A 21,526-nucleotide genomic window follows, 5' to 3' on the forward strand; every position below is an offset into this window, starting at 1 on the left:
TAGACAGTCTCCGTATCACAGTTATATCAGAAATATAGTACTGTAGAATGTCCCATCCAACAGAAAACGACGACACGCCAGAAGAAAATCCAAGAGAATAGAGTAATTACAGAGGATAGAAGGAAAGGTGCTGGAAAGCATCAAATCATGTGGGGAGTTTCGTTTTCGTCACATCGCGGGCATCGGTGGTTCGAGAAAGGGAAAAAGAGATTAGAGAGATTTGTACTCCAAACGAGATATTGCAATCATCCACAGCGTCTTGTTCCTTTTGTATGGAAGCTTTCATCCTGTCCCCGTTGCCTTGGCCGTAGAATATGTTTGCGTTTGCATTCCGGATCAAGATTGGTATTAAGAAGAAGAAAAAAGGACGGTCACTCCGCGCGCTCTGTTTCCTCGAGGTTAGATTACGCCTTTCTGCGACGTTTTCCACCACCACCATTCCCCTTACCTCCTTCAGAGTCAGGAAGATTCCTCGTAGAAAGCTGGGCGTTGTCATCTCTTGCGCCAGCAGGAGACGTCGACTCGCTATCAGTGAAGGTCTCCACGGCCCTGCCTGGTTCGTTCGTGTTGCGACGCGCAGCCGTGAAGCCCGAGGGTGTGCCACCAGCATGACCGTTTAGACCCGCGGCCTTGTTGTAATCCTGGTAGCCCTCGTAGTATGTAGACGGCGTAGCTTGAGAATCGTGGTTGGAGATAACATTTGCGTCATCGAAGAGGTCCGGTTCAGCTCCAGACGGGAGATTGTCGAAGCTGAACAGATCGCTGGTGGGATCTGCGGAAGCGGGAACCGTCTGAGGCGGGGCCGCCGTTGACTCAGGGAAGTCGAGGCCACTCTTATCAATATCCGGAATCTCAGAGAAGTAATCGCTGTTGAATATCTGGTCAAGATCGAGCGATGGCTGGACCCCGTTGGCCTGTTCACCAATGCCCGGGATGGTACCAGTTGGGCTAAGCGGCTGCAGCAAATTGGTCAGATTCTGGACAGAGCGGTCCTGTTCGGCTTGCATCTTGGTGAGGTTATCGATCTCAGTGCGTGTGCTAGCAAGATGGTTGGCATAGTTCTGGGGCATTGGCGGCGGCGTGGGCGTGATCAAGGCGTTGTTGGACGAGGCTGTAACAGCCGGATCGGCCGAATTAGTCTCATTCATCATAAGTCGGATCATATCAGCACGTTGCTTCGGGGTTAGTGGGGAGTTACCGCCGGAACTCTCGAGGGAGGAGAGGACAGTAGGGAAGTCGGCCATAGTCGTAGCGGGGATACCATGGCGTGCGTTCGAGTTCTGGATGACGGACATGATGTCGCCCTGTGGCAATCGCTGGTTCGAATGCTGGCTCTGTTGAGACGCTCTTCGCTGCGGACTGTTGGCGTCAAACACTTCTTCGACGTGGCCGGACTGGGGTACGCTGGCTTGTCGGACGTGGGAAGGTCTGCGGGACTGATCAAAGGTCGTATGGGTAGCCGAGGGGGACAATGTATGCGCTCTGCTCGGACGGTCAAGTGCAACAGGGGGTGCTTTCAGCAGCAGTGGCTGTCTCTTCGCTGATCTCTGGCCGTCCGAACCGGGTATCTCGCCGTCAAAGCGGCTCAGGCTGTAGTCATCGCCAACATCAACCACATTGCCTTGGTCTTGAGGGATGGCGCCGACGAAAGGGTTGCCGATGCCCTGGCCACCATCCTGCAGACTGCGATTATAGACGGTGGCCAGAAACGTAAGAATGGCGTTGATGGAATTCTCATGGCGAGTATGCTGTTCCTGGAAGGTAGCGGCCTGGGCGTACAGTTGCTCATGCTCTCTTCGCAGCTTGCTGATCGTGCTCGAGATAATCTGCTGTTGCTGGCGGATGGCCTGGAGCTCGCGGTAGACACCGGCAAGTTGCTCCTTTTGCAGATAACCCGCGCCCGTCAGGGAGAGCTGTCCATGGGGTCTGGAGCGGTCGTTCTGCCCATGTGCACCGTCTCCATACTCTTCACCTTCGTTCTCCTCACCATCGTCGGTTTTCGCGCGAGAGTGGCCTTTGCCAGACTTGGCTCCCTGTCCGGGAACATTCTTCGGCTTCTGGATCAGCCACAGAAGGTCGGGGTGGCCACGTTTGAAGTACGGGTTGGAATACTCGCTGGGGCTCTTATTCTTCCGTTCACTCGCCCGCATGGAGTTGTCCGATAGGCCGACTTTCTTGTGAAAACCATACATGTTCAGTTGGCGGACGAACGAGGCATAGTTGTTATGTTTGAACAACTCCGGTATCAGGGTCTTTGCGAACTCATCCTCATCTAGGACGATAAAAGAATTGCCATCATCCGACCATCTGATCAGGTCGGTATTTTTGGACTCGTCGAGAAAACTGTGATGTGGGAGTCAGCCATCCACTAACACGGTTCCGGGAAGTGCCCATGTTGGTGGGGGAGGGGAGGATTTACCTGCTTAGTTTCTGCACGAAAGGCGGAATTTGCTTTCTCTTGGCTTGAGCCTCTCTCTTGGCGATAAGCGCTCTCTGCTGCAATTCCGCCAGACTCTCTCCCCAGCCTCCGGTCTCCGAGACATTGCTGCCGTTGTGATCCATCAGCGGACTTTGCGGCTGATCGTATGACCGCGTTCTGCTGACGATCTGGCTCATGGATCGACGTGCCAGCTGGGTGGACGTCGGCGTGGCAGAGCCATCCTGAGACGAAACATAGCCTGCATTGTACGAGTTGATATCCGGGAAGACCGCCGGGTTCACTGCCGTAGGGCTCGTATTCTGGCCCCATTGGAGGAATTGGTCATTGGACAACTGAGGTCCTTGATTGGGAGAGTAGCCGGAGATCGAAGCCATCTGAGGATGCACGGCGGGAGACGCGCCAGGCGCAGGTCTCTTCCGGGTCATGCCCGGAGTCACATCTGTCACACCCATCGGTTCCGTGGAGGGCAATCTGACTACCGATGGCAACGAATGATGGCGAGATGGGTGATAGATGTGAGCAGAGGCTCACACTTACTCCCCGAAATCTCGATTTATTAACGTCGGGACGGCGATACTTGGTCCGAGCAACGGAAGTCAGAGGATGACCGGAAGAGAATGGGCGTTGCAAAGAGGACAAATACTGTCGAATCGACCTCGACGAAGTATTTGAAAGGCCGTCACGTCGTGAAGGGTCCGATTCGAGCTGTTGTCGCGATCCAGGGCCGGAGGACAAAGAGGACGTTCCTGTCAGACGGCGGAGAGCGGGCGCCGCGGATGGCGGAAAAGGCCTGCTGGCGCGGGGTCGCTGGGCCCTAGATGAACTAGAAGACGCCAAATGACTGTCAAGGGACAGACAGTAGGCAAATGTGCAACTTGCAGGCGCAGTGAGCGCGCGGCTACCCGATGAGGATGGACAGCGTCGATGGTGGCTAAGGATAGGAAACCCCCACGGCTCGATAGGCTCAATATTCGCCTAGCGGGATCAGGACGGGCAGAGAGCCACGGGGCTCACGGCGCCAGACGAAGGCCAAGTGGGAGGTGACTCTGGGCGGAGGAAGGGAAGATCGGACAAAGCGGGAAACAGGAGGGCGGGATGGAGGACGGGATGGAGGGAGGAGATCAGAGATGTTTGGTGGTGGTGGTGGTGGTCAGTAGACGAGAAGATGTCTTTGCTGCTGCTTCTCTTCTTTCTTTGCGAACAACGGAAATCTCCAGATGCTTGGCGCGATGAGGTCAATCCGCCGCTAGATGGCCCGTGCGCTGCTGACTCATCCAACACGGCTCGTTCCCCACACCTGGCGCTGGTGACTAAGAAAGAATATACCATACACTTGTTGACTAGATATATTGGAACTCTTGGAATCAAATCAAAAAAAAAAAAAAAAAGGTACGGCAAGAACAAGAGACTCCCTGGGCCGTGGAGGTACAAGGATCTCGCTACCGCTGCTGGTCGACTCTGTTGGACTGGAATCTCTGGAACAGCGAGGGCGGCGGCCTAGGCTAGCCGAGTCCACGACCACCTCCGTCGTCGTCATGCAAGAACCTACCTAACCTTCCCGGATCGCCGTATTATGATTATTTCCACGATCCTCCTACGCCAAAGAGCACTGCGCAACTCGACGAGAAGGACAGACGGTTATGAGAGCGCCAGTCCCAGTCGTGGAGATCGTCTTCTGCACTTTCTGCATCTTTTCCCTTTCCCCCTTTTTTCTTGTTCTTCTTCGCGATCGGGACCAGCTTGCCATTCTCTATTAGTCTACCACAAACCGTTGTCCGCACTGCAACAACTGTGTTCCTCGCGGTGCGGGAGTAATAAATGTCTCCGACGCGGGAACGAGTCAAACTCTAATGATGATAATAATAATCGCTCACTCACTGCAACGTGTGACCTGGCGCTCAGCGGTCAAGAATCGTCCCGGATCAGAGTCTTGAAGCTAGCCAGCAGTTTCTGCCATGCGTCTGGTCGCTCTGTCGCATAGCGCTCCACTTGTTTCGGAGCCGCCAGGTCCTCCGCCATATGAACCGCGTTCGTGGTGCCATCCAGGACGGTGGTGTGTCCCAACCCCAAGATCAGGCAATACAGCGCAGCTGCCGTGCTGATACCGGCTTCCTGCGCCAGCATCGCAACCTCTGCGCTGCGTAGCAGCTGCGGATTTGCCGTCAAGGTCCAGAAGCTCTGGTAGATGATTCCATGTTCGCGGCAGAAGGCGCGCAGAGGGCCGTCGAACCGCGTCGTGGGGTAGAACCGGTTCTGGATAACAGCCGGCTTGATGCGCACCTGCGGGGACCTGTACAATTCTTCCAAAACGGCCAGTGTACAGTTGGAGAGTCCCAGATTGCGAATGCGGTGAGGGACATAGGTCTCGAGTGCTGCCCATGCCTCCAGCGTTTGGGTCATGGTGGGGAGCGGAGAATGTAGGAGAACCGTATCGATGTATGCCTGGTCATCCTCATCAACCTCTTCGCGAATTCGCAAATTATGCAGAGATGAACGGATGGAAGCGTGCACTTGATCGGTGATCGAGGACGTCGGATCGTAAGGCATACGGAGCGGATCCTGGCCTTGGGCAGAGGTATACTTGGTTTGCACCTATATTCCCTCCCCCCGTAAGATAAGGCCTGTCAGTGATGGTCCAACCCAGCGATTATGTTTTCACGCAGGAAACGGCTTAGCGGCGCGGTGCCGGAAAGGAGAGATCCCTCGACTCAATCTCGATTTCACTGGGTATTGTCCGAACCGGTACTCACGTATAAATCTTCTCGTCTCACGGTCTCTTCTCTGATTGCTTTTCGGATCCCAGCTCCCACCAGGTCTTCCTGGTAATGCTTAGGCTGGGCGGCCGTATCCACCGCGCGAAAGCCAGCGCTGAGGGCCTGGTGCACCAATTCAGCTGTTCGATCATGTTTCCAGGCAGTCCCGTAGATCAAAACGGGAATCGAGGCCGGCGCGGCGCCGTGGACAGCGCGCAAGGTGATTCTTTCCCACGACATGGTTTTTGGACTGCAGTACAGCGAGTCTTCCCGCGGGAGGGACGAAGCGATTATACACTGGAGAGATGCTGGTCAATGCTCTGGACACTAGAAGCGCAAGGAAGAACTATCAGCGCCGTCACTTTTTGTTTCCTTTCTTTCTCCTTTTTACTGTTGAAAATGGAAAATTGACGGCAGAGGGAGAGCATCGAGAACACTGAGAGTATGTACCTGTCCGGTTACGTCATGCTGGTCGGGGGAGCCGCCAAGACACGGCCAGGTCAGCAGGCTTGAATGAGCCTTTGAGAAGAAGAAAGAAGCCGCGAGAAGTCGGGAATTGTGGAGGAACTTCGATCAAAGCCCAACAGGCTCGCACGACGGGGTGTCTGGCGACTTCTTATACTCGCTGCTTGCCACTGAGTTACTTTGAAGCCTCCCGCTTGAGGCTGCAGGTGGTCGTCGTTACTTGATTAATCAGACCGGCAGTTAACTTTACATCGATGGATGTCTTCTTTCTAACTGATCACCCAGGCACACCTACCTGACTTTGTGCGACGGAAAAGCAGGATCCTCACCCCGTGAACCACGAGTTGCTTGCTTTGAATGTTCAAAAAGACGAGACCTACCGTCTATTCTACCTTGCACCACCAGTTACTGTTTCTCTGAGATTGGGTTCGTAACCGACTTTCTCCCATTCGTGGTGGGATAAACACAGATTTAGAATCCATCGGCTTCGTCTGCCGGCGGACACAGTCTCATTGGTCTCCAAATGCCGTGACGGGGCCCAGAACTCTAGCGAAGCGTGCGTTGCGGCCCGAAGCCCTTGAATTTGAGTTACGAACTTACGATATAATAATCTCCCTCCTGGGGGCTCTCAACTCAACAATCACTACCGGTTTAACGTGTGCGTCGCCGTGGTTGAGGCCTCCACTGCCTGGGTCACGCATCATTGTTTAGGAAAGCTCCCCATTATCAATTTATCAAGACCAGCTGAGCTCCCTGGGGAAAATAGTTGGACAGTCAAGTAGTCTAAACAGAGATGATGTGGCACGACACGGCCCCTGGGGGTAGCAGTTGAAGCCCGTCCAATAATGACTTGGCATGGTTTTATACCAATAGTATAGGAGAAGGAGAAGAAAATATAATTAGCATCTAACAGAGGAATAAAAGTCAGAGATGCAGAGCATGAATGACACTCTTTTGAATCATCCCGTTCAATTGAGATAATCCGCGAGATCTCTAGTTGATTAATTATGATTAATTACTCTAAGTAATAATTGCTCCAAGCACCCAGGGCCCAGGGGTAACATAAATTAACAGACCTGAACGTCACGGCCCCATGCTGCTACTTGTCTTAAATTAGGAGCGACCCTGGTCCATCTGAAGTCTTCCCAAGTGAATAATATGTAACAATAATATTACTCCGTAGGGTACTCCATAGTAGTAATTCCCAGACTGTATCATAGTAAGCTTCACGTCAATAATAATAATCAATAGGGGGCTCATCCCTGTTTCATAACTCTACCACAGGATCTTGGTCTGCTCCCGCAGTGGATTCCACAAGATGACGGCTCTCGCAATGCCCAACTCTTCTGGAACGCCGCCGGGGTACGTTAGCCTCCGACAGGAACGGGTGGCGCATCCCCTCTTGTGGCTGAGAGGGAAAAGGGCGGACTACTGGGATCTCACTCGTCTCGTCTCAAATAACGGTCTCCGTCGAAATCCCCGTGGCAACGAACAGGACGGTCATGAGGATCAAGGATGGCTCGGAGGCAAAAAAGCCCGCAGCTCGCTCGCTGGGAGCAACTTGTGGCACTTTGTGCGTTGTTGTCAATCATAATGATCTGAAATACGAATGGGGTTGGATCTTCCCGTGCTTGTGTACAATAATGTACAGGAATAGACTATCTGGAGTCCCTGATGGTAACTAGAGACAGGTCCCTGGCAATGATACATTCAAACGAGTCATGAGGCGTATTCTATAGAGTCCAGTCGCTGAGCACGAGTCTCGGGATAGGCCAGAGTTGATTCATCATAATGCCCGGCTGACCATATCCCTGGGTCAGGGTAAAGCGATACAGTTTCCCGTGATTATTCTTCTTGTTCAATAGTTTCCCTAATAATAATAATCATGAACACTTTCAGGGGGCTCATGACTCGTCTGACCTTTCCGAATTCGAGTCTCAATTGGGCCAGTCCGTAGTAGTAGTTAGCAGTTCACCATCTATGATTATTATTATTATTAATATTCAGTATTCTGCTAGTTCACTACGGAGTAGTTATCTATCCATCCTCCGTAACGCCCCGTGCGATAGGCCATCCGGTTGCCCGTTCGCAATCTGGCTACTACGAGTACGGAGTAACTACTAGAGTACGTACTTGCTCCTCCGAGTCGGTAAAGCACCCCCCTGAAGTTGCCCAGGACGCTGCGTTCTAGAGCAACTTTACTGAGCAAGTTGCGCACCGCCGAAATGCGCCAGAAGGCCGAAAGACGCCGCCTTGGTGTCGCTGGTGGGCCGTTATCCAGGGGATGGCGTTTCCGGAAGCTTTGAAAAGGATTGTCTCCATCCGAATTCTGGGGACAGTCTATGCCGCATTCTGTATAGTTCCGGTCATAGTCCAATGCTGTCAGGGAGCTGGTTACGCGGGCTTCACGTTGGAGACCGCTCTTTTGGGTTATTTGTCTTCTGCTTCGATCCCCGTCGCGTCCGTCCCGAGTAGTATCATCCCCGGCGTGTTTGGCTGTGACGAGCAGTAACAGAATAATAATATCATGCCTGCTAGATATCTGTCACTGCACACTCATTATTTCATTTATTCCCATCACATCACATCAGATAGATGGATCGATCGATCGATAGACAGACAGACACACGGCCAGCCAGCTCAGTTGTCTCAGCAAGGATTATTATTATTCTTATTTACCTATTGCGCCAGCAGCAACACCAGCCCGTCGACCGCGGACCCCCCGGGGGCAATTTCAACCTTCCCCTTTTGCCCCATCGGCGGATCATCTCTTCCGGTATCATCATCGACCAGCACTGGAGATCACTACTAGATAGTTAGTTGTTGTCTGTCTGTAAGCCGTATCCACCCCGAGTGAGGCGGACAGGAGAGCTACTCGAGTTCACGGGGAGCGACGTCTTGGGAGACCTTCACCGTTCTGGCAATCGAAGATCAGCTCGTGCGGACCTCTGGATGCTGCGCGTCTAGTAGAGATTGGAGTCCCACCGTTAGTGGCTCTCTAAGCAGCTGGAGGCATTGGCCTTTCCCCCAAGACAGTTTAACGGACGGTTGAGTAGAAGGCCCGAAGAAGAAAACGACGAAGAGCCGGCGGGCCGGTCGCTGGGGGGAAGTCGAGTGCTCTTCACTAGACTAGATAGATAGTAGATAGTTAGTGATGATTTAGTTGGAGCAGTTAGAGCCTTTAGAGCAGTAGAGTATGTAGATAGTTAATTTAGTAGTAAGAATAGTTAGTTAATATTCGAGCAGAGAGGCAAAGATACGATACTTGTCGGTCTGCCTGGACTGGCGCAAGCGTTGTTCGTGCTTTTTTTCCCACCGCCGCACTTCGCACTTCCTCAGCCACTTCTGCTCCCGCCTGGCTCGCCCAACGAGCGTCTGAATTTCTATCCCCTCCCAGTTCCAGTTCCAGTTCCATTTCCCATTTCCATTTCCCCCCCAAAAAGCCAACCCAAGACCAAACCTCATCCGTCCATCTTCCCTGACCTTCTTCTCCAGCTCTCCCATCGTCTCTCTCTTTTCTTTTCCCCCCCATTCCCATCCTCTTCTCCCCCCCCCTTTTCCCTCACCTTTGCCCTCCATCATATCCCTCTTGCTGCTAACGAAATCACCTCGTCTGCCGTTCCCGTCGATTTTCTCGACTCGTCCTGTGTTGGCGGGCCGCTGAAACGGACTCCCCAATTCTGCGTCGCGGTTTTTCAACTTCCGCTGGAACGGCCGTGTGTGTGTCTGGCCTGCCATTCGCATCTCCGCTACGGCACCACGATCCCAACCGGAGTAACGAAATTGGGTGTCTAAACGAGGAGTCGTATTGAAATCGTTCTACTGGGTTCGCAACAGTCGGTGGTTTCAAGTCCAAAGACCGGACGCGCTGCTCCCGTGTGTATTGGGGGAGGAAAAAAAGTACGGTACATAGAAAGAAGGCCCAACATATGACTACGACCGTCACGACATCCTGTCTCTGGCGCCAGTAAGCGAAATCAGTTGTTGCTACTACTGCTGCTGCTGTTTTGCACGTCTTGTCTTGCAGCGGACCCTCGAGTATTCGGATCCCCGCCGTGATTTTCCTCTTTTTTTTTGCCGGGGTTTTTTAGAATTCCAGAATTCGTCCGCTTCCTAATCGCGTTTCGCTCACGACCACTCTGCTTCAATTTCCGTTTCACCGCGTTGTGACCCTATTGAATCGCTCGTATGCATCACTAGCGATCGGCTGTTGTGATTAACTCCGTCGATCGTAACCTTACCTTTGAACCTCAAGCCTCCGATCACATTCCTCGCAACTCTCGCTAAGGTGCTGGAAACCCGTCGGTTATGAACAACACATCGCCGTCCCAGGACATGTATCACGACAATCCTTCTGCACGCTCTCCGGGCTCCCAGCGTCACCAGCAGCCTCTGCACCGTCAGCCTTCTCGTCAGTTTGACGCGTACGGTCCGATGCCGACCAACTTCTACGACGATCCCATGGCTCGTTACGACACGAGCAGGCTGGACAGGCTCAACCCATCGATCCCTAGCAACGCGTATGGGTATGATATCTCGGGTTCGCAGACGTGGAATCCAAATGGCTTCAGCGGTGCACACACGCTTGGGGGTATTGGCTCTGCAACATCCCGCATAAAGCACAATCCGCGAGGGAGGACGGGTCTGCCAACGGTATGTCGCTATCTCTAGAGAGTTTCTTTCCTCGCGTGGTTTTGTGAACGTGTATTGCTGACACTTTGAACCAGACATGGCTTGACCAGCAGCCTGGTCTCATGGGTCCCTTTGGCAGTCTCCCCCCGGGTCCCCTTCAGGGATCGCAGATGCGACAGGAATCTTCGCAGCAGGAGGCTGACGACGAGTTGATCCCCACCGCCATAGTGATCAAGAATATCCCATTTGCTGTGAAGAAGGAGCAGCTGGTCCAGTTGATGACAGAGATGAACCTGCCTCTCCCTTACGCCTTCAACTACCACTTCGACAATGGCGTCTTCAGGGGACTGGCTTTCGCCAACTTCACGTCTGCGGAAGAGACTGCTACCGTGATTGAAGTGCTCAACCATTTCGAGCTGCAGGGCCGAAAGCTGAGGGTGGAATACAAGAAGATGCTACCCCTTCAGGAGCGTGAGCGTATTGAACGGGAAAAGCGCGAGCGCAGAGGCCAGCTGGAGGAACAGCACCGACCGATGGCGAACTCCCAGCTGCAGAGTCAGAACTCGATGTCCTCGCTCACCTCTCATATTCCGGCAACTTCCCCGTCTCCGGTCTCTCAGCGGGGCCCGAAGCTTGGTAAGTCTGGATTCTTTACCCCCCCCCCCCCCCCCCCCCCCCCCCCCCATAAATTAAGATGGATGCTGACTACCGTCCAGAAGTCGATCTGAATGACAGCCAGACCTTGCAGTTCTATTCGCAGCTTCTCTTGTTCAAGGAAGACTTGAGCCGGGAAGCTTTGATTTTCCCTGCCTCCATCACTCCGTTGCAGCGTCGCACTGTACATACTCTGGCGCACAATATGGGTCTGGGACACGCATCCCGGGGTTCTGGAGAGCAGCGTCAGGTTCATGTCTTCAGGGCTGCTCCTGGTACCAATACCAGCCCTCCCCTCTCTTCGATCCCACCGACGGTGCACTCTGCGGATGCCTCTCGTCGCGGTCTCAACCGCGCTGCCACGATCGACTTCAGCGAAGCTCGAAGCGACGCTCCGTTTGGCGCGCTCCGGGGACAGAACTCTGGGTTCCTCGGTGTCCTAGATTCCCCTGGAGGTTTTGGAAATGCCCAGAATCTGCGGGCCGCCAAGTCTTTTGCAGACCTGCGCTCCTACACTCCCTCTCCCGTACCTTCCTCTGCCAGCTTCCCCGCTGCTCTTCAGTCGAATGGAGCCCGTCTGCAGCAATTCGATGGACCGACGAGCGGCGCTTCTAACACTCCCACTTTGACATCCGCTCCGTCCGGGTCATCCTTGGGCCTGCAGCGGGATGACAATCTGCTGGTCAACAGCTTGAGTGGTCTGTCGCTCGGAACCGGAATTGGAGGCCCTCCTTCGGGTAGCCCTCGCAGATTGCGAGGCATGTTCTCCTGGGAGCAGCAGGATAACCAACCATCGACTGGCCCCATTGGCAGCAACCGCTCTATTGGAGTTGGTTTTGACAACCAGTCCCAGGAGCGCATGCCCGTGAGACAGCCTCGGGGCCCGGCCCCCGAACGCGGAACTGGATTCAGACGTCAGAATGGTGGGCACCAGAGTCGCGGTAGTGACGAGCTCCGTGCTAATTCCGGCGTGGAGATAATTGTTGAATAAAGATGAAAGAAATGTTTTTGTTGTCAAGATTGCGGACTATGACAAGACGACCACGATTTTTATATCACGAGCCCCATCACTTGATGGATGCGTGGCTTTACGATTCGATGAGGGATGACGAGACGACACTCAAGAGAAACCAAAAATTTACCCCGACTGTCCAGGTTCAGATGTTATTTTGGGGACAGCCTAACAGAAAGGCTGATTGGATGGACTTCTTTCTTGTGCTCGAAATTGAAGAAAAAAGCTCTGAACCATTGGCGGGCGGGCGCCTTGCATGCAGCAGCATACTTTTTGTTTTGTACCAGACGGAAAAGGAGGATATGAAGAACCAAAAAGAAGAAAAAGCGCCAGAATCCTATTTGACTGGGATAGGGATCGCATATCAGCATTTGCATGTTTGTCCGTTTGTACATGGGACACCTCGCATTGATTTACTGTTTTGTCCGATTTCGTCTATTACCGCTGTGCTCTAATACTTTGTCGAATCCGTGCTGTGCAGGATGGATTCGCTTCCCACCGCGACCGCGTCAAATCTGATTTCGACTGTCCCTGGTAGCTCGACATGTTTCTGGTCATGACTGCTTTATCGTGCGACCAGGAGCATCAGGTAACTAACACGTCTGCTAGTGTATTCTGCAGGTGATGCTTGTGCGACTGTCCAGTCATATTTCCATCGATCCTTCTGAGAAGTGCATCCGGTTCCATTCCTTCTTATGTTTTATCTACAACGCAGGATATGGTCCCAGTTCTCGTCTCTCTCTCTATCTCTCTCTCCTCCCCCTGACATAAAGTTGGCGTTTATGTTCTGCGATTATGGCAACCTCTTTTTCCGCTTGCTGCTGTCTTTAATACCTCACCCGGTCCCGGGGGTGCTTTTTCTTACCTCTTCTCTTCCGTCGTCTTTTATTCATCAAGTACCTCTTTAGTATCACAGATTTCACAATATATGTATGTTCTTAGTATGATTTTGTTGGATTTGCTTTATCTTTTTCTTCTCGACCCTTGCTGGGTGCAACGATCATACTTCCTGCTTGCTGCCATGACCATATCTGCATATTGCGAGGGCTAGTTGCTAACGTGACTGGAACTGATGGACATTGCTCCCATTTTTCTGGTTTCAGGCAGAAATGATGAGCTCGGGCATTATCGAAACAGAAAACCCAACATTGAACAAAGTCAACATTTTCATTTTCTACGATTCTATTGTGAAATCGATGTCATGAAATAATGCTGAAGTTGTCTTAAATTTTGTTCCATCCTAATCAGTTATGGGATAGAAAATCCACCTTTACCCGTGTTTAGACAAATGCCAACGTAACTATCTACATATAACAAATTACTGTGCTTAACGTCGGTTGATATTCTCTTAAAGCCCAATAAGAAAGTCTTCTGAATGTTTACTCCACGTGCCTCGGGTTTACATTCCATAGGGCTTGAAATCACGCGTCTAGACTAAGATTTTTAATCTCGTTATCTTAGATAACTAGATAGCCCACGCAAGCTCCCGTAAACAGATCAAGGTCGAGCATGCCGTCGGAACCGTAGCCAAGGTACTGGAATGCCAACCTGGCTCGCGTCGTCGCGTTCAAAGAGGAATTCTCATTCGAATTGGCATACTTCTCAGACCTTCTGCTCTGCTGCGGAGGGATTCGAGAGAATGCTAGATACCGATAGTTATAACTACCATCGTGGTAACTCTAAACCTAAGTTACATAAACTCTCTCAGAGATGAATACCATAAGTTTTTTTTTTTTTTTTTTTTTTTTTTTTTTTTTTTTTTTTATCTGATTAGACTAGTTACCTAAATTAAATACCAAAACCATCCATATTACTAGTATAATGTGTTATTTCACAATATGCCGTAACCACAGGAAGACGTTTAATATATAAATATAACTTCACGAATATTGGTATTGGCATGACACATATCATAATATATGATATATTTTCTACTAAAACTGGACTGAAAATATGAAGGACGTGCTACATATCCGACATGATCAGTCGAAAAGGATCGAAATTGAGAGTAGACATACCGTATTAATACACATGTTGCGATGGGATGTACACTCACACTCGTCTGTTGAAGAGAGGTGATAATCCATGTTGTGAGGATTTTTCGACACATCAACCGAGTTAGGGAAGATGATTTCTGTATGAAGTGATTCTACGGTAAAGGGGGGATATGATATGAAGGGGTCGAATAATTCGATCCTTACCGAAGTTGAACCTACGCGTTGTTTATTTATATTGGATTGGTTGATGGGAATGTATGTATAAATGCACACTTGTCTCGATTTACCGACGGTCGAAGTGCGTGCAGCACGCAAATCAGCGTCTCCATAGACCGCTATAGCACTCTTCATGTCTACGTGATAATAGAAAACAGCCACGCACAGCTCATCTCCCTAGGTGGTATTGGATTCGCCTCAAATCAATAACTACTGATACAATCTCCGCAATTAAACAGCGCACTTGGTGTGAAATCCATCAAATAAAAGCCAGTAAGAACTGACTCCTTAACTTAAGAATGTTTCCCGCTATCCATGTCCCCCTTTACCCATTACAGCGCCCTTTTGAATCGAATCAAACCAGATGAATGGACATAGACAAGGAGCAGAGACAGTTAACAGCCGGGGAATAAAACAAAGACAGGGAGACAGCGGACGCAACACCGACCGCAAAAGGCGAAATGTTGGCCTGGGATCATTCCACGGCCGTTAGGTAAGGACTGCCGACTTAGTATATGCGGTGTCCTCACTTGGACACCGCTCCCGGCAGGCCAACATCCCGTATTGCGACCTCGAGTCGCAGAAATCGATAACAGGGAAGACTTTCTTTTTTTATGTCGTAGGAAAGACCGGAGACGCTAGGAATTGTCAAACACCCCGTTCGTTCACGCATCAATCTTGTTCTTCTTCTTCTGCTCAACCTTGAGCAGCAGAGCCCGGTTGATACGAGGCAGGACACCACCAAAGGCGATGGTCGCGCGGATGAGCGTGTCAAGCTCCTCATCACCTCTGATAGCAAGCTGCAGGTGACGCGGGGTAATACGCTTGACCTTGAGATCCTTGGCGGCGTTACCAGCAAGTTCGAGGACTTCGGCAGTCAGGTACTCGAGAACAGCAGTGACGTAGACGGCAGCTGTGGAAATAAGTTAGCTATACACCTTTCATGATAGCTATGGTGCCAGAATCTTGAGCTGGCCCGTAACCAGAGACACGCGCAAGTGGATAGAACAGGTAAATGGGATGACTGACCTTTAGCACCGACGCGCATCTTGTTCTGCGTGTTGTTCTTCAAGAAACGCTTAACACGACCGCAAGGGAACTGCCAGACAAGAGATGTTAGCAAAGGTCACTTTCGAGAAAGTACGTCCAAAGATTGAGCGCCACGGTGCGACAAAGTTGGCAACGGAGGCGAAGACCCGAGATGAATGAAACCGAAGAAACATCGCAAAGCTTCACAACCACTATCACTCCTCTTATCGCGTCCTCATGTGGAGGGAAGAGCGTTTGTGGTCGTCAAAGTACATGCACAACAAAGGCCAAGTTGGAGGATATGAGGGGCAGTCGACATAGGTTCGGAGAGATCGGGTCACCAACCTGCAGACCAGCCTTCGCACTGTGAGACTTCTGCGTCTTCCCCGCCGCATCCTTGGGGGCGTTCTTGCCGCCGATCGACTTTCCCTTTCCGCCAGGCATATCGAAATAGTTCGAGATTTGGTGTCGCGTCGGTCGTTATGTCGCGTCAGATGCAGTTGCGAGACAATCAGACTCAAGTGTGGGAGTCGAGACGATCGGAGGGGTGAAAAGCGCGCGCGTTGTTGATGGATGAAGAAGGCAGAAATGTCAAGCCCATCTCAGTCGCTAAAGACGGCGTCAAGCCTGAAGTGGCGCTAGTCCCGATCGGGACAGAAACGCACGGCGGCCTGGAGAAGAGCGCCTGTTGACAGTGAAGGATGATGAGAACAGCAAGTGAAGAGCGCAGCATATGGAAATGCAGGAAGAACACAAGGAATTGAACAGAAAACACAACGAGTCAGTATAATAACATTTTGTCAGTCTCCATGAGCAAAAGAATATGTCTCGCAGTGATCAAGGCATCTGTGGTGTCCTGTGGCTCAGTTAGTGAGAAAAAGATTCGTAATCACCGTCGAATCATGATGTAGTCAAGTATCCAGTCTCAGACTATAACCTTCAGATGTCCTGAGAGGGTTCTGCACAGATAGATGTTGGTATACTGCAGGTCAATGAGGCATCTTATGACATGAAGCTGCAACTCTTGGAGCTGCGATGGTTGTCAAAAGTTGCTTATCTCAGAAGTCATGTGATCAAATGACTAAGTGCGCCGCGACTGCCGCACATGGAACTCCGGAGGGGGCGAGCTTCTCCGCATTATTTAATGATACAAGTACAGATTAATATGCGCGTGTATATTCTCAACTAGCTCTTGTATAGGTCTCACCTATAGTTCATAAAAGCGTTCTGATGCCGACCTGTGATCTGCTACAGTATTATTTGATGGTCTTACGTAGGCCTTAAGCAGTAACGTGAGCTGCAAAACGAGCTCTGGGCGCATCAAAGGTACCTATCTACAGATCGCTTGCGACTAAGAAACTCAAAATAATTCAATTGTGATTCGGCAACTCCATGAACGTATAACATTAGCTACGCATGTCATGATGGAGAACTTATGAGAAGAGTACTATTGTGCTCTTTCCTTACATTCTTTCAGAGACGCGGATACGTACAATATTTTTCTCGAGTTAGGTTGATGGCGCTATCGCGCCATCCTTGCCCTTTATCAGTCGCGTTGCGCTTGTCGGATATCTAGTAGTAAGCCGGCCAACAACTTGGACGTGCACGTGACATCCTACGATCTGGACAACTTTGGTCTTTTCCCCGGCCGAGCTCTTGAGATTTCCGATTTCCGATCTCCTTCACCAGCCATCTGCTCCTTGTCAACCTCCTCCGTCCTTCTTTCTTCGTGTCACTATCGGTGGTGCCTCCGGGTTCCAAAATGGTTTCTCCTCAGATGTACGTTTTAGCCCTTGTTCCCTGCGCGATCGCAAATCGCCATCGCCATCACCAAGAGAGATTTGCCGCTGGGAGGTAGATATCGCTAACGTAGAGTTGCTTTACAGAACAAACCTGGCCATCATCCTGGTGATGATGCAGGTGTCCAAGAGGATTCCATTTGACAATCCTGATGTGCTCCTCGGTGTTCGAGCTATGTACATCATTTCGAACCTGATCATCCTGGGCATCTACCTCTACGTGCAGGCTCAGATCAACAAAAAGAAAGGTACCTTAGCGCCATTACTTACCCTTTGTACTCTCTTATCTTCTGCTTGTCCGATCGGTTGTACTTGGGGATCAAGCTGCTGACTCGGCAAAACGACAGATATGAAAACGCTCCAATATGTCGAGCCCGCCCCGGTGGGTACCGGAGACAAACCGCGTCCGGTCACTACCACTGTGATGGAGTACGACAAGCAGCAACTGCGTCAGCTGATCAAGACGCAGCTGATGGGTGTTGGCATGATGGCCGTGATGCACCTGTACTTCAAGTACACCAACCCACTGTTGATCCAGTCGATCATTCCTCTCAAGGGCGCCCTTGAGGGTAACTTGGTCAAGATCCACCTGTTCGGCAAGCCGGCCACCGGTGACCTCCAGCGGCCGTTCAAGGCTGGTCAGAGCTTCATGGGCATGGGCCAGGGCGAGATCAAGAGCGACAAGGCGTCCATTGAGCAGGCCGAGAAGAACTGGAGGGGTGGTGTCAAGGAGGAGTAAATATACCACGGATCCCACCGCCTCTGTTGGAAGCCTACACGGGCTCGGGGCTTCTGATGTCTTGTGCATAGAAGATACGTTGAAACGCGGAGATACTCTCGGAGGAAGCAACCAGCACTCTTCCTTGTGTTCTGTCACGTGGCGGTTTAGAGTCTACATGTGGCTAGAACAGGTCCTATCTGCTGAGATGAATTACTATATCTTTTGAGGACTTTCCGGTGCTGGAATGGTCCCTCCACTTTTGCCATTATTATCTCGTTGTCCCACGTATATCTGATCCGTCATGGTGGATCGGGTCTTCATGCGTAAGAGTGTCTGCGTAAGGACCTTGGAAGCGGTGCTTCGGTGGTAGGATACCGTAGCTGATTGGAATTCTACTTGCTGTTGTTGCTGCCGTGTCGATGGAATGCGGCGAATAGATTCGGACCCCTCGTATTTTGCGGCTTTGCTGGTGCATGGCACACTGCGGGCAATGAGAGATTGGGCAGGAACCTGTAGACTATTGTCAGATGCAGAAGAGAAGAGAAGAACGCCGAGCCATTGCCGTCTCGCATGAGATCCTTCGGGCGGCGATTGCTGGTTTTTCCTTTTCTGAACCTGAGTAGCGAGACCGGCAGAATATGATTATTTATTATTATTCTCGTTATTATGATTAACCTAGGACGCGGGCATTCGATGAGTTTATGATTTGCGTAAGTAAAGGGCACCCCAACAGATTTTGAGGCTTCCTGCCAGGCTTGATAGACGATGCGGGGCTTTTGTGTCAACTGTTTTGCTTCACCGGTGGCCTCTCGAGTCTCCGGCAACGGAGGACTCTTGAACATGATAATAATAATAATAAAGACTCTAGGTCCACCACGCTGGCGGTCGAGTCTTATTAGCTCAGAGTCTCCGACAGAGTCAGCGTCGCCCAGCCGGTGAGTCTTCTGGGAGACCGCCGTTAAATATAATCGATTCACTGGCTGTCGCTTGACCTGGATGGACGGGAATGGACTGCGGATAATCGTTGGTCCGGGACGGACAAACGGACCGAAAACAGCAAGCCGGGTAAGCTAGAGGTGGGATGTTCTGCTTCTGCTCCACCAGGCATCATTTGGGTATTCTTGCGGATTAAGTAATAATCAACCAACCACTTTGTATGGTAGTTAATACTAATAACTTAACCCCTTCCTTACCCCTTCATGATGCGGAAGAACGTTTAAGGGGGGAACTGACATAATAATGCCAGCACATGGGTTGACGGAAACCCCAGGGCACAACCTAGGTCCAATAACACCCGATAGCCCGGGCAAAACATTCTCCATGATTGGCGGCGAGGCGATAGTAGATATCGGGAGTCTTCCTGCTTTGCCCGGTGTATGAAACCGGAAAGGCGGACCTCGGGGGAGGCTCTGGAATGGAATCATGGAGAGACATGGAGACATGGAGCAGTTACTGTTACACACCTGGTAGTCTAAGGGAGTTAGTAGTAGTACGTAGTAGTACTGTACCTAGGTAGTTAATAAATTAATTTACTAGTCAGCTCGATTCGAATGGTAAGCTGCGCCCGTCCGGTGTCCGTATTTTACTAGTCGCCCGCGGTGATCGGTCTGTTGCGTCAGCCCGAACTGGCCTGCCTTTTTCTTCCCCTCCCCCGCCCCCGTCATCCTTCTTCTTCTTCCAGCCCACCCTTCTCGACCTGTTTCTAAACAACAAACATCTTGTATCTTGTCCCATCTATTCAATCTCTATCCAACAGTGAGTCTTCCTTTGCTATCCGTGGTTTATCATCCTCCTCGTTGCCATCCGGTTTGAGAGCTACGCTGACAAGCTATTACCCCGCCAAAGCAGACAGCAAACATGGTTCTCGCTAAGGTACCACCCAGCAACCTCTGATCTTTCTGGACAATGCTCACCACCAGCTCAATAGATCGGTATCAACGGCTTCGGTCGTATTGGAAGAATTGTAAGTCTCTTGCCTCATCCTCCTGGTGAATCCGTGATGACTGACCAGCGTCCTGACAGGTCTTCCGCAATGTGTAAGTGATTGCTGCCGCCAGTCCAGAGATGAACAGCTCTCAAAAGTCAGACGGCAAGACGGCAAGATCAACGTCTCTAACATGGGTACAGCATCGAGCATGGCGAGGCTGAGGTCGTCGCTGTCAACGACCCCTTCATCGAGCCCCACTACGCCGTAGGTGGCCTCCTCCCTTGACAGTGCTAGGGTCGATACGCGAATGTTTTTGTTTTGGCACAGGCTAATGACCTACGAAATACAGGCCTACATGCTGAAGTACGACTCTCAGCACGGCCAGTTCAAGGGTGACATCGAAAGCACCGAGAATGGCATCAAGGTCAACGGCAAGCTCATCCGCTTCTACACCGAGCGTGACCCCTCCAACATCCCCTGGTCCGAGACTGGTGCCGAGTACATTGTCGAGTCCACCGGTGTCTTCACCACCACCGAGAAGGCCTCTGCTCACTTGAAGGGTGGCGCCAAGAAGGTCGTCATCTCCGCTCCTTCTGCTGATGCCCCCATGTTCGTCATGGGTGTCAACAACAAGGAATACAAGTCCGACATCAAGGTCCTCTCCAACGCCTCTTGCACCACCAACTGCCTGGCTCCTCTTGCCAAGGTTGTCCACGACAACTGGGGACTCGTTGAGGGTCTCATGACCACCGTCCACTCCTACACTGCCACCCAGAAGACCGTCGACGGTCCCTCTTCTAAGGACTGGCGAGGTGGCCGCTCTGCTGCCCAGAACATCATCCCCAGCAGCACTGGTGCCGCCAAGGCCGTCGGAAAGGTCATTCCTTCTCTCAACGGCAAGCTTACCGGCATGTCCATGCGTGTGCCCACCTCCAACGTCTCCGTTGTTGACCTGACCTGCCGCACTGAGAAGCCCGTCAGCTACGACGAGATCAAGAAGGTCATGAAGGCCGCCTCCGAGTCCGGCGAGCTCAAGGGCATCCTTGGCTACACCGAGGACGAGATTGTCTCCAGTGACCTGAACGGTGACACCCGCTCCTCCATCTTCGATGCCAAGGCCGGTATTGCTCTGAACTCCAACTTCATCAAGCTGGTCTCCTGGTACGACAACGAGTGGGGTTACTCCCGCCGTGTTGTTGACCTGATCTGTAAGCTTTTCATTCTGCCATTTCTCCATTATGACACTAGCTAACAGTTCTGTAGCCTACATCGCCAAGGTCGACGCCGGTTCCGCTTAGGAATCAGGACAGAAGTTAGAAGCGCGGAGTCTCCTGTAGTGAGATCTCCAGTCATGATCTATCGTGCCAGCCCGAGACGAGAGTCAAGGTCTGAGATCGCGGACTGTCCTACATTTATTCTGGGCAATCATCTGGCAAAAATGATGAGCCGATTTCAGACTGGAATCTGGACGGGGAACATCATATGAATCAGTAACATAAAATCCGATACATGCCCTACATTTAATGAGATGAACTGCATATGAAATTTCCTAAACTGAGAACCGTAAGCTTTACAGTAACCGAGAACCAAGTTAACGTACAATCGGCAGTCGCAATCCGCATATGGAACTGCCTGCAATTAGTATTTACGGTCAATGTAGCATCTGTATGTGCTGATAGGAACTAGCTTGCATAATTCTCCTGGCTTGGATTTACTTATTCTGACCAACGCCTGTCTGCTCCGGGGTTTGTGCCTGCCAAATTCTCAGACCACCAACCCCTTGATAACGATCTATTAAGGAGATCAAAATGCGATCATAATGAACCGAACTATGTCTTTACAATGCATGAATAGAAAGGAGAATGAGTAGTTGACTGGATA

At 51.3% G+C, this 21,526-nt stretch overlaps 7 protein-coding genes across 7 annotated transcripts; 4 read left to right on the forward strand and 3 right to left on the reverse strand.

Annotated features, from left to right (window-relative positions):
- Positions 1-169: 169 nt before the first annotated feature.
- C8Q69DRAFT_515202 (hypothetical protein) lies at positions 170-2,892 on the reverse strand (the record flags this gene model as incomplete). Its single annotated transcript, XM_028633360.1, has 2 exons — positions 170-2,343; positions 2,420-2,892. The coding sequence occupies 2 exons, from the start codon at positions 2,890-2,892 to the stop codon at positions 405-407; spliced, it is 2,412 nt and encodes an 803-aa protein (XP_028481537.1). The 3' UTR covers positions 170-404.
- Positions 2,893-4,345: 1,453 nt separating this feature from the next.
- On the reverse strand, positions 4,346-5,433 carry C8Q69DRAFT_408591 (NADP-dependent oxidoreductase domain-containing protein; the record flags this gene model as incomplete). Its single annotated transcript, XM_028628204.1, has 2 exons — positions 4,346-5,032; positions 5,191-5,433. 2 exons carry the CDS (start codon positions 5,431-5,433, stop codon positions 4,346-4,348), a joined length of 930 nt encoding a protein of 309 aa, XP_028481538.1.
- Positions 5,434-6,646: 1,213 nt separating this feature from the next.
- On the forward strand, positions 6,647-8,170 carry C8Q69DRAFT_501615 (hypothetical protein; the record flags this gene model as incomplete). The annotated part of the gene is made up of 4 exons (XM_028632370.1): positions 6,647-7,231; positions 7,558-7,607; positions 7,666-7,783; positions 7,850-8,170. The coding sequence occupies exons 1-4, from the start codon at positions 6,977-6,979 to the stop codon at positions 8,168-8,170; spliced, it is 744 nt and encodes a 247-aa protein (XP_028481539.1). The 5' UTR covers positions 6,647-6,976.
- Positions 8,171-9,993: 1,823 nt separating this feature from the next.
- C8Q69DRAFT_408486 (putative R3H domain protein) lies at positions 9,994-11,935 on the forward strand (the record flags this gene model as incomplete). Its single annotated transcript, XM_028628195.1, has 3 exons — positions 9,994-10,311; positions 10,386-10,926; positions 11,007-11,935. 3 exons carry the CDS (start codon positions 9,994-9,996, stop codon positions 11,933-11,935), a joined length of 1,788 nt encoding a protein of 595 aa, XP_028481540.1.
- Positions 11,936-14,606: 2,671 nt separating this feature from the next.
- C8Q69DRAFT_110306 (histone-fold-containing protein) lies at positions 14,607-15,972 on the reverse strand. Its single transcript, XM_028625110.1, has 3 exons — positions 15,544-15,972; positions 15,199-15,268; positions 14,607-15,082 (listed from the first exon to the last, which is right to left on the reverse strand). The coding sequence occupies exons 1-3, from the start codon at positions 15,640-15,642 to the stop codon at positions 14,835-14,837; spliced, it is 417 nt and encodes a 138-aa protein (XP_028481541.1). The 5' UTR covers positions 15,643-15,972; the 3' UTR covers positions 14,607-14,834.
- Positions 15,973-16,602: 630 nt separating this feature from the next.
- On the forward strand, positions 16,603-17,958 carry C8Q69DRAFT_110326 (putative phosphate transporter). Its single transcript, XM_028625111.1, has 3 exons — positions 16,603-16,977; positions 17,085-17,245; positions 17,345-17,958. Exons 1-3 carry the CDS (start codon positions 16,961-16,963, stop codon positions 17,734-17,736), a joined length of 570 nt encoding a protein of 189 aa, XP_028481542.1. The 5' UTR covers positions 16,603-16,960; the 3' UTR covers positions 17,737-17,958.
- Positions 17,959-19,253: 1,295 nt separating this feature from the next.
- On the forward strand, positions 19,254-20,931 carry C8Q69DRAFT_480560 (glyceraldehyde 3-phosphate dehydrogenase GpdA). The gene is made up of 6 exons (XM_028631533.1): positions 19,254-19,473; positions 19,567-19,590; positions 19,646-19,681; positions 19,741-19,754; positions 19,846-19,909; positions 19,995-20,931. The coding sequence occupies exons 2-6, from the start codon at positions 19,576-19,578 to the stop codon at positions 20,895-20,897; spliced, it is 1,032 nt and encodes a 343-aa protein (XP_028481543.1). The 5' UTR covers positions 19,254-19,473; positions 19,567-19,575; the 3' UTR covers positions 20,898-20,931.
- Positions 20,932-21,526: the final 595 nt, after the last annotated feature.

Source organism: Paecilomyces variotii, assembly GCF_004022145.1.
Source record: "Paecilomyces variotii strain CBS 101075 chromosome Unknown C8Q69scaffold_15, whole genome shotgun sequence".
Classification (NCBI taxonomy): Eukaryota; Fungi; Ascomycota; class Eurotiomycetes; order Eurotiales; family Thermoascaceae; genus Paecilomyces; species Paecilomyces variotii.

What these genes read in the sequence shown, in the direction of transcription:
- C8Q69DRAFT_110306 (XM_028625110.1), bottom strand. Translation starts at nt 15,642, where the DNA reads ATGCCTGGCGGAAAGGGAAAGTCGATCGGCGGCAAGAACGCCCCCAAG. An exon ending in GTGCGAAGGCTGGTCTGCAG is followed by an intron (nt 15,269 to 15,543) that starts GTTGGTGACCCG and finishes CTTGTCTGGCAG; the next exon opens with TTCCCTTGCGGTCGTGTTAA. An exon ending in GATGCGCGTCGGTGCTAAAG is followed by an intron (nt 15,083 to 15,198) that starts GTCAGTCATCCC and finishes TTATTTCCACAG; the next exon opens with CTGCCGTCTACGTCACTGCT.
- C8Q69DRAFT_110326 (XM_028625111.1), top strand. An exon ending in TCAGATCAACAAAAAGAAAG is followed by an intron (nt 17,246 to 17,344) that starts GTACCTTAGCGC and finishes GCAAAACGACAG; the next exon opens with ATATGAAAACGCTCCAATAT.
- C8Q69DRAFT_480560 (XM_028631533.1), top strand. An exon ending in TCATCGAGCCCCACTACGCC is followed by an intron (nt 19,910 to 19,994) that starts GTAGGTGGCCTC and finishes TACGAAATACAG; the next exon opens with GCCTACATGCTGAAGTACGA.